We start from the raw sequence: 12259 nt of genomic DNA on the forward strand, positions 1-12259 counted from the left end.
ACGGGACCTGCCCCTTCAGGTAGAGTCCGCAAACTGTCCCCTCGTTTCATTGGTCCTTTTCCTATCTCCAGAGTCCTGAGTTCCACTGCTGTCCGTCTTGTGTTACTCTGTACCCTCCGCATTCACCCTAGCTTTCATGTGTCTAGGATTAAGCCTGTATTTCACTGTCCTTTGTCTTCTGTTTCCAGGCCCATCCCTACCCCTCGGGTTATCGGTGGCCAGCCAGCGTATACAGTGAGACACCTCCTGAAGGTTTGACCACGGGGCAGGGGTACCTGGTTGACTGGGAGGGTTATGGCCCGGAGGAAAGGTGCTGGGTCTGTTTCACCTGTGATTGTCTCCACCCCCTCCAGGTGTCGCTTATTTTCCCCAGTGTATTTATCCCTGTGATTCCTGTCTCTCTGTGCCAGTTCGTCTTGTATGTTAGTCAAGTCAACCAGCGTGTTTTTCCCGTACTCCTTTTGCTATTCTCTTTTTGATAGTTTTGACCGGTTTTGACCCCTACCTGACTCTGGACTACTTTACACCTGCCTGATCATCCTGCCTGCCCTGACCTTGATTCTGCCTGCCCTTCGGTACCTTTTGGACTCTGAACTGGTTTTGACCCTTTTGCCTGTCCACGACCATTCTCCTGCCTTCCCCCATTGGATTAATAAATATTGTAATACTCCAACCATCTGCCTCCTGTGTCTGCATCTGGGTCTCGCCTTGTGTCATGATAGTTACACACGTGTTCCTCACTGAAAATAGAAATAAGCTGAACTATTTACAAATGGCATGCGTGTTGGTTTTAGGTGTAGATGATTAGATTTCACTTTCACCATAGCTTGTGCACGTCGTGATAGTCTTTGAAGCAGTCCCTCTCTGCCAGGAAACAAAAAGCGAATTTCACAATTTTTTTACCACTGTGTTTTGTGCAATGCTTGCAGTTCTTTCTTTGTCTTTTGGCATGTGTGTTGGATAGTGGCGCTCACTTTGATTGGGGGGTATTGTGATGTTTGTGAGGTTGCTTTGGGCCCCTAATTCAGCGATTACCAATACCAGCTGCTCTCGGAATGCCAACTGGGGGAGAGGGGTTTGACCTTTTGCTTTGGCTATCTGCTTGTGGAGATTTATTTAACTAGCCAAGCCAGTTAAGAACAAATTCTTATTTACAATGATGGCCTACACTGGCCAAACTCGGACGACGCTGGGCCAATTGTGCACTGCCCTATGGGACTCCCAATCCCGGCCGGTTGTGATACAGCCTGGATTTGAACCAGGGTGTCTGTAGTGCCTTAGACCGCTGCGCCACTCGGGAGCCCTACTGAATTTACTGTAGCAATGTCCACAAAGTGGTAAAAAAAAAGTATTATACCACTTCCTGGTCTTGTGGAGGACCTGGTAGTAGCCTATCAGAGCATCAGATAGGTTGACACCGCCCATGCTGGCATTGTAGTCCTTCATAGAATCAGGAATGGGGACATTCTTCCTCACCCATGCCCCATTGGCATTTTTCACCCTCCTTGAGACATGGTTGTTATTGAATGCCTTATGCTGTGTGGTGAGCATGGTTACTTTCCTAGTGTCCTTCCATTTCACAAAAAGCAGCTTGTCAGACCTGATCCAACACATGGTCCACCTCTCCGATGTCTGTGTCATGTTGTTTACCTTGGTCTTGGGGAAACCGGTTCTGTTAGGACGAATGGTGCCACAAGCCCCTATTTTTTTCTTTTTCGAGAGGTCTATGAAAAGCATGGGAGGAGTATAAAAATTGTCCACAAAGAGCTTGTACCCACTTCCAAGTAAGGGCAAGTCCATCAGATGCATTACAGAGATAACTAAGGCCCATACCAGTGGGTGTGATAGATAGATTTTAAGCAGGCTGGTAGTACATTTTGCATGCCTCTACCATGTCATGATAAAGGGGCTTGACTCTTGCAAGACAATCATACCCTGCAGTCCCCTTCTTCTGGTCATTCTCCTAATCCTTTTGTGGGTCACTCATGTGAAGAGTACGGTTGATGGCCAATAATCGGTTTTCACTCATGATGGAGGTGGGGAACTGGAACCGATAGAGTGGGGACTTGCTCCAGTTGCCATCTAGTCTTAATACCTTTACCAGTCCCATGTAAATCACCAAGGAAATGTAGTTGAGCATGTTACCCACGGTGACAGATTTCCAGGACATCTTCCTTCCCCCCTGTTGCTTCTTGTCCCCATACTTGTTGGTATTACTAATTTGTGTTCCTAGTACAGAGGTGGTAAAGTAGAGGTGAAACAGCTGTAAGGGGGTGTATGTTTCATCACTAACCAACTGGGCCTTTAGGTCATTAGAGTTTAAACCTAAATTGTAATGGCTCCTCATCATCTTCAAGGAATGTATGCCACCTGTCCTCAGTTTCATCTCCCTCTGTTGTGCTGCTTCCACTGCCTCTCCCTCTTCTCTGTTGAGGCCTAGATCTCCTCCCTACCCCCGCACCTCCAGATGATCTTGCAGAGAGGGGAGTGGTGCCAGGGCCTGCAGTGGGGGTGGTTGAAGAGGAGTGGGGTCTTTGTCGAGTGGTGGATGTAAAACTATCAGACGGGATGATTGACATAGCAGTGTGGGGTGAAGATCTTGACTGGAAAGGGCGCTTGATGGGGAGGGGTGGCTACCAAACGTCATCATCCAAATCCTCTGCATCCTCCACTCTATGGTGACTAAAATAAAGGGATATATTGTTGTAAGACGCCCAGAATTACAGTTGACGAAATTTACTAAACAACATAACTGTAAAGTAAAAACACCAAGCCTAAACTTTATCTGTACAGTGACTCACATAGGTGTGAAGCACACACACGATGCAAACAGTAACACTTTGGAGAGAAAAGGCAGAGGTGACAACCACAAATAAACAATGGCCATGAAAGTTTAGTGGCCTCTCCAATGATGAAACGTAGAACAGCAAACAGTGAACTAATATGAAACAGACAATAAGTTGACATCCATTGATGGAAAATGGGGGCAAATTATCTCTTTTTTTAATAATATATATTATTATAGATTTTTTTTTTACCCCTTTTTCTCCTCAGTTTCGTGATATCTAATTGGTAGTTACAGTCTTGTCCCATCGCTGCACCTCCCGTACGGACTCGGGAGAGGCGAAGGTCGACAGCTCTGCGTCCTTTGGAACACGACCCCGCCAAGCCGCACTGCTTCTTGACACAATGCTCACTTAACCCAGAAGCCAGCCGCACCAATGTGTCGGAGGAAACACCGTACACCTGGTGACAGTGTCAGCGTGCACTGCGCCCGGCCTGCCACAGGAGTCACTAGAGGGTAATGAGACATGGACCTCTGCGTCACTCAGGAGGCGGCAAATTATCTTTTCTCTTCCAACATATTAACATTTGTTTATTCAGTCATGTCATAGTTTGCAATAATTATTATTTTGATCAACTGAATTTTGCTTCTAACATAGTTGCAAGTTACATTGATTTCCCTGATTAATTTGCTCAATAAAATATTGAAAAATTGGGCTAGCTTTCAGGGCTTTTGGGTGGTTTTTGATTGGTCATTGAGCTAAAACTCTTAGCTAGACCTGGCAACCCTGCACAGGAACAGCAGTCTGCATGCCACATGAAGCACTGACGACAAACAGTGAGGGAGGAACACGTCACAAAAGGAGAAGTCAGTGATGATGACAATGGCATGAATCATGTATTTCACAGCAAAAAGTGAAGGTAGCTTTAAATGCTAATTTGCCATCTCTGCCTACCTAGCTAGCTAGGCTACCCAGAGTTCGCTCTCAAATTTCGAAAAAAGTAGCTATGAACTCACATTTCCCATTTGAGACAGACAGGGTCAGGTTTCAATGTAACATGGCGTTAAAAATACAAATAATGTAACTAAGTAGCTAACGTAACTATTATCTCGCTAGTCAATGTTAACTGCTAGCTAATGTTCCAGTCAGATGTCACAATGACAGCTGTAATCTTGGCGTAGCACGAGCTACTCTCTTGAGGTGATGAAGAACTGCACAGGGATGTGGAGAGCAGCCAAAATGAAGGTGAGCCACCTGCCAGACTGAAATCTAGATTTGTCTTTATGATTGAAGCATCAAATTGTCAGGCAGGCCTAATTCACTTTTTATAGAAATAGTGTTTATTTTTGTCAAAATTATTTTGTAAATGAAATTGAATGTAAACGTTTTAGAGCTGAAAAATTAAGCATACTGTTCTTTCCCTCTTCTAGTGAAAACTTTTGGTGCAATTCTATTTTACACCCACAAGATGGTGTCATATACTGGAGCACTGAACAGCCTACGGCAGTCATTAATGTAGCCTATCTATGCTCTGATCCAAAATACAGTCTATTGAGCTAGGCCAGGGATGATCATTGTTGATTTGGGTGGGGGCCACAAAAATTAAGAACTCATGAGGGGCCGCAGTGGCTCGCAGGTCTGCTTACCCACATTCATTCATATGTGAAATTTTGTTGGCTAACTAAATCAATGGGGGCCACCTGGTCGGTAATGATTACTGCAAGTTTAGGTAGCTTGCCGCTAGACTAATTCACCAATTGACTGTCATAACAAGAAAACTGCTGATGCACTACCAAATTTTGAAATTGCACCTTGTGTATTTTACTATTCTAACTCTCAACAGTATGTTGAGACCCCAACTCAGTTCCAAAAAATATATTTTTATTTTGGGGGGGGGCAATACAAAAAGGGGGCAGCGGCCACCAGCTGCCTATCCCTGAGCCTGGCTATCAACCATGGTCTATGTAGGTTAATAAAGATGCAACGAGGATAATAAACTATTAAGAAAAAACAGCAACCTTTTGATCATGTTTATATTTTTTATCAAATGGCTTTAATATAACTTTAATATAAACGTCTTGACATCGCCTACATAAAATGCAATTCCCAATTACTCCAGGTCAAGGTTAGAACAGGTAAAAGTTACATATTAATCAAGGGATGATTGTTGGATGATGCTTTGTAAACATCAATCAAAACAAACTGAACATAACCTGATGGCCAGGACATAGTTCAGTGTACTGCATATGTCAAGAGGTTTTCCACCTTCCTTTGCCATCGTATGACAAAGAGACTTTTTGAATGAGGGGTATCATTTACATCCTATTCCCATCATGGTCATTTGGTCACCGGCGGTCAGGGCCTCACTGAAGAAAGTCTTTGTTGCTACTTGCGCTCATTTTACTAAGCCTTTTATTGTTGGAACAGAGGAAAGACTGCAAGCTGCGTGTGTAGAGCTGGCCTTATTGTGTTTCCTACCGCAGATTCTAAAATAAACGTCTTAAAACCCCTCTCCTTTCAGCTCTCCACTTCCACCAATTGTTTCTGCCTGAGTCTTATCTTGCTGCCCTCCCTTTCCCAAGGGTAATGTGCTCTGTTCTCTGAAGACTCCATCATATTAGTGAACACACTGCATAGCAGCTAGATCCTCACTCTGGGTGGAACATGGTGACCACATGACCAGTCTCACACGTTCTCATGTGGTCAGGAACAAAAGGTTTGATGAAGAAAATAACATTGTTTCATCATATTATGAAGTCAGATTACATACAAATTGAATATATGCTCCTGCCTTTTTGTCCTCTTTCCATTATCTGTGGTCAGTGAGATGTCTCTATTTATTCTTCACTCAGCCCATAATCATGGCATCTTTAGAGGATTATGTAGCCCATAATCATGGCCTCTTTAGAGGATTATGTAGCCCATAATCATGGCCTCTTTAGAGGATTATGTAGCCCATAATCATGGCCTCTTTAGAGGATTATGTAGCCCATAATCTTGTGGTAGGCCAATCTATGAGTTATTTTTTTCAACCTTTTAGATTTTTTTATTGATACGTAAAATCGAAAAAGTAGACATAAAACATACCACAGGACAGGGTAATCTTGATGTATGATTGACTTATGTGCGTCAGTAAAAGTGATTGAACCTGCATTTCTGGACATATTATTTACCTTCAATAATCTGGTAAGGGTTTTGACATTTATTATACTGTCACATTCATGATTAATTCCTTCTATCTAGAGGGAGAGTTAAGTCATCACACACACTTGCAGAGCAAATGGCATTACTCCCACTACAATTCGAGCTTTATCAATTCTTTCCCATGTTCTCATGTACCATATCACCATTTTTGCCACTGCAGGGGAAGGAAGAATGTTGTTCTTCACAGATCACGGCGTAAGTAGTGGGTCTCACCTATCAGTTGTCCAGGGGCCATGAGGGAACACAGCCCAGATTGGCTCTGCGGTACTGCACTGCTGCTCAACTCCTCAGAATGGTAGGTCATGCAGGTCTTGAGTTGTGATGGGCGGAAAGGTGAGGCAGGATGTTCTTATTTACAGTTCCTGCCACAGAGAGCTGCCAGAGCCATTTGTTGCAGTGATTGAGGAAAACAGTCTGCTGCACATCCACACACCATGGGGTGCTGCTTGGGAACAGAGGTCTCCTGCCATGTACAGAGTGTTACCGGTATTTACATTTGATATAAAAAGCTGCATATCCTGTTTCCAAAGTTAAAAATAAATCCAGCAAATATTTATTGTAAACATTCGGACCGATACCTTCTATCATATATGACAATGGTTGTTTACTTTTTGAAAGAAAAAAACACCTCTGACATGCTGATGGGTACCCCAGACAAGATCATCTCTACTTTTAGATACTAGGATTGCTATTTTCAATTGATCAAGGTCAAGGGCAGGCACAAAACCAAAGTAGCTGGTTTTACATTCACTTTATATAACATTGTGACTTGTTTTGGGCAATAAAGGGCTGGGTAAGTTGGTGAATTGTGAAACAGTAAATTCAAGAATTTAAATTCACTGTAATGTTGATGTTGCACTAAATGCATCTGTTTGTGGTGTCTGACTGGTTCATTAAAATTCTTTCTCTTCCTGTCAGTGAATTCTTTCAAAGGTTCTTCACGTCATTCAAAACCAATAAAACAATACAAATGTTTGATGTAGAATAGGTGATCATCAATAAAAATAAAAACGTCATCAATAAATATAAAAATAATGTAGGCTATTCACATGTCATATACAGTGAAATAATGTATAAAGTGATTCTAGAACGTCACACTGTCACTGCAGTTTGTCTTTGACGTTGCGTCCTTCCTCTGTTTTTCACTATAAAGACTCAGCGCGTGGACTGCAAGCAGTGCTGAGTACAGGGGCGGGATAATAAATTCTCAGACAGTTGCACATGAATTAATCTACACTACCGTTGTTCAGAGGATGAACGGCTGATTTTGCTCTGTGTTTGTTTGAAATCTGAGGCTTTTGTTTTATTCTACCAAATATTTTAAGAATCACCCACTTGGTGGCAAGGCTTGTTTAAATTCCTTTCACTCAGTTCCAAAGAGTGGAGGGAAAACGTCGCACAGGTCGCACCTGCCCTCTGGGACTGCACTCATCTGTCTCTTCAGTTGCAAGTACTAGTCAGAGTGGAACCAAAACTGCACAGGGGAGCTGTCCTGCAAAACAAGCTATGGGATACATGGAAAACTGCTGAGTTTCTTACATTTTGATCTAAGGATTTTTTGGGATGAAAAACTAAAAGGACATATTTTCATTTATATCACTTTTGGACTGTTACCTGAGAGACTATATCGCTTTTTATTCTCAGCCAACACTTGTGGCTCTTTCTTGGGATTTTCTGGGGGTATCATCGGTGGTGGAAAGAATGGCCCCGCTCAACTGTGCCAAACTCTCAGTCGTCTTTCATTTAATCACAACTATAAGCGGTAAGAATTATTCCATATGTATCCACAGAAGGTTTCTCCTTTTATTATTTGGCTATTCGAGTTGGACCGCAGTATAATTATGTTTCTTGAAATCACTTAAAGTTAATGCCTCTACATTTGGTGATTTATATTCCTGTATGAATAAATTAAGATTGATATTCACATTTGGTCTGTTATTATGCTGGAATGCAGCTTATTAATTAGTAGAAGGCGTTTTTCTATTCAATTTGTTTCGAATGGTTTGAAGAGATTAACTACATTTGTTTTGAACTTGTACCCTTTTACGAAATATGATGTTGATGCGGCAAGGATAATCTTGTTTAAAGCATGACCATATCACACAATCCAACTGAGTTAAAATGTCACCTGTTGCTGAAGTTGAATGCACATGTTGTTTCTTGGGATTGAAATTCCATGTCGTTGAAATTGAGTCAATATGATAATTCAAGTTTATTGAAACGTCCAACAATCCAAGGTTGAGGTTCGGCAGTGAGGAATCCATATACGTATGGACATTGCAGTACAACTTGTCACCAGTAGAGGTAGTCACTTTCCATTGAAGAGAGGATGTAATTGAGTAAACGCTGCTGTAGTGTGTTACCTGGGTGAATTTATTACCTATACCTGTGAGTTTATTACCTACACCTATGAGTTTATTACCTATACCAACCTATGAGTTTGTTACCTTTACCTACATATGAGTGTATTACCTATTTGAGTTTATTACCTATACCTATGAGTTCATTTCCTATACCTACATATGAGTTTATTACCTATACTTACCTATGAGGTTATTACCTATGCATACCTATGAGTTATTACCTAAACCTATGAGTTTATTGCTTATACCTATGAGTTAATTTCCTATACCTACCTATGAGTTTATTACCTATACCTATGAGTGTATTAACTATACCTATGAGTTTACCTATACCTATGAGTTTATTACATATACCTAACTATGAGTTTATTACCTATACCTATGAGTTTATTAACTATGCTTATGAGTTTAATACCTATACATATGAGTTTATTATGTATATCTATTCATTTATTACCTTTACCTTTGAGTTTATTGCCTATACCTATGAGTTTATTACCTATACCTATGATTGTATTACCTATACCTTTGATTGTATTACCTATACCTACCTGAGTTTATTACCTATACCTATGAGTTTATTACCTATACCTATGAGTTTATTTCATATACCTATCTATGAGTTTATTACCTATACCTATGAGTTTATTAACTATACCTATGAGTTTATTACCTATACCTGTGATTTTATTACCTATACTTACCTATGAGTTTATTATGTATATCTATGAGTTTATTACCTATACCTATGAATTTATTACCTTTACCTACCTATGAGTTTGTTACCTATACATTTGAGTTTATTACCTGTGCCTACCTATAAGTTTATTACCTATACCTACCTATGAGTTTATTCCCTATACCTATCTACGAATTATTACCTATACCTATGAGTTTATTGCCTATAACTACCTATCAGTTTATTACCTATACCTACCTACTGTATGAGTTTATTACCTTTTCCAACCTTTGGGTTATTGCCTATACCTATGAGTTTATTGCCTTTACCTATGAGTTTATTACCTCTACATATTAGTTTATTACCTATGACTACCTATGAGTTTATTACCTATGCCTACCTATGAGTTTATTACCTATGACTACCTATGAGTTTATTACTTATACCTATGAGTTATTGCATGTACCTATTAGTTTTTTGCCTATATTACATTTACATTTAAGTCATTTAGCAGACGCTCTTATCCAGAGCGACTTACAAGTACATACATTCATACTTTTTTTTTGTACTGGCCCCCCGTGGGCTATCTATGAGTTTATTAGCTATACCTACCTATGATTTTATTTTGTACAGTACTGGTCAAAAGTTTGGACACATACTCATTCCAGAGTTTTTCTTTATTTTAATATTTTCTACATTGTCGAATAATAGTGAAGACATCAAAACTATGAAATCACACACATGGAATCATGTAGTAACCAAAAAAGTGTTCAACAAATCAAAATATATTTTATATTTGAGATTCTTCAAAGTAGCCACCCTTTGCCTTGAGGACAGCTTTGCACATTCTTGGCATTCTCTCAACCAGCTTCATGAGGAATGCTTTTACAACAGTCTTGAAGGAGTTCCCACATATGCTGAGCACTTGTTGGCTGCTTTTTCTTCACTCTGTGGTCCAACTCATCCCAAACCATCTCAATATGGTTGAGGTCGGGTGATTCTGGAGGCCAGGTCATCTGATGCAACACTCCATCACGCACCCTCCTTGGTCAAATAGCCCTTACACAGCCTGGAGGTGTGTTTTGAGTCATTGACCTGTTCAAAAACAAATGATAGTCCTACTAAGTGCAAACCAGATGGGATGGTGTATCACTGCAGAATGCTATGGTAGCCATGCTGGTTAAGTGTGCCTTAAATTCTAAATAAATCACTGACAGTGTCACCAGCAAAGCACCCCCACACCATCACACCTCCTCATCCATGCTTCATGGTGGGAACCACACATGAGAAGATCATCCATTCACCTACTCTGAATCTCACAAAGACACGGCGGTTGGAACCAAAAATGTCAATTTGGACTCATCAGACCAGACCATATAGATTTCCAGACCATTTCCACCTGTCTAATGGCCATTGCTCATGTTTCTTGGCCCAAGCAAGTACCTTCTTATTATTGGTGTCCTTTAATAGTGGTTACTTTGCAGCAATCTGACCATGAAGGCCTGATTCATGCAGTCTTCTCTGAGCGATTGATGTTGAGATGTCTGTTACTTGAACTCTGTGAAGCATTTATTTGGGCTGCAATCTGAGGTGCAGTGAACTCTAATGAACTTATCCTTATCAGCAGAGGTGAAATTTGGTCTTCCTTTCCTGCCAGTTTCATCATATGGGTTTTGCGACTGCATTTGAAGAAACTTTCAAAGTTCTTGAAATTTTCCACATTGACTGACCTTCATGTCTTAAAGTAATGATGGACTGTCATTTCTCTTTGCTTATTTGAGCTTTTCTTGCCATAATATGGACTTGGTCTTTTACCAAATAGGGCTATCTTCTGTATACCACCCCTATCTTGTCAAAACACAACTGATTGGCTCAAACGCATTAAGAAGGAAAGAAATTCCACAAATTAACTTTTAACAAGGCACACCTGTTAATTGAAATGCATTCCAGGTGACTGCCTCATGAAGCTGGTTGAGAGAATGCCAATCAATGCAAAGGGTGGCTACTTTTAAGAATCCAAATATAAAACACTTTTTTTGATTACTACTTGATTCACTATGTGTTATTTCATAGTTCTAATGTCTTCACTATTATTCTACAATGTAGAAAATAGTCAAAATAAAGAAAAACCCTGGAATGAGTAGGTGTGTCCAAACTTTTGACTTGTACTCTATACCTACCTATGACTTTATTGCCTATACCAATGAGTTTATTAATTATACCTACGAGTTTATTACCTATACCTATGGGTTTAATGCCTATACCTATGTGTTTATTACCTATACCTACTTAATGAGTTTATTAATTATACCTACGAGTTTATTACCTATACCTATGAGTTTTTTCCCTATACATATGAGTTTATCACCTATACCGATGAGTTTATTGCCTATACCTATTTATGAGTTTATTAGCTATAACTACCCATGAGTTTATTACCTAAACCTACCTATGAGTTTATTACGATACCTACCTATGAGTTTATTGCCTATACGTATGAGTTTATTACATATACCGATGAGTTTATTACCTATACCTATTTGTTTGTTACCTATACATATGAGTGTATTACCTATACCTATGAGTTTATTGCCTATACCTATGAGTTTATTTCCTATACCTACCTATGAGTTTATTACCTATACCTACCTTTTAGTTTATTACTACCTGAGTTCATTACTTATACTTACCTATGAGTTTATTACCTATACCTATGAGTTTATTACCTATACCTACCCTACCTATGAGTTTCTTACATATAATTAAGAGTTTATTATCTACACCTTATTAAGTTGACTGTTCCCACTTAATCTCAAATTTGTTCATGTAGTTTTTTGTGTATAAAGAATCTATATTGGACATTGGTGCAGTTCTCAGATGTGTTACAGTTAACTAGGCCCCTGGAGGAGGTGAAATATATTTGAAAACAGAACCAGTGTTTACAGTTATGGTGAAAATATTTATTTCAGCATTGTTGTCATGTGGATCTCCAGAGTGAAAGGTTGTTCAACATCTTGAGAATAGAATGTGTTTCACAAAGTAAGCCACATTGTTATCACCTGCCAGTTCCAGGATCGTGATGCCTCTCCACATAAGGGAGTGAACATTATTTATAATAAGGCTTACATGGAGAAAATTGGACCTCTGAAATGGAAATGATATCTTTTATGCAAACCATCCCTGAACGCTTAAAAAAAAACAAGTGACCCTCCCCTATACCAAAATAA

General features: G+C 39.8%; 1 protein-coding gene across 1 annotated transcript in view; it reads left to right on the top strand.

Annotated features, from left to right (window-relative positions):
- Positions 1–7163: 7163 nt before the first annotated feature.
- Positions 7164–12259, top strand: part of LOC129827705 (vascular endothelial growth factor receptor kdr-like) — an 85513-nt gene continuing 80417 nt past the window's right edge. Inside the window, exon 1 of the mRNA XM_055888794.1 lies at positions 7164–7752. Coding sequence (XP_055744769.1) covers positions 7692–7752 — 61 coding nt within the window. The 5' untranslated portion in view covers positions 7164–7691. The remainder of the gene's footprint in view (positions 7753–12259) is intronic.

Source organism: Salvelinus fontinalis, chromosome 29, assembly GCF_029448725.1.
Source record: "Salvelinus fontinalis isolate EN_2023a chromosome 29, ASM2944872v1, whole genome shotgun sequence".
In the NCBI taxonomy this organism is placed as follows: Eukaryota; Metazoa; Chordata; class Actinopteri; order Salmoniformes; family Salmonidae; genus Salvelinus; species Salvelinus fontinalis.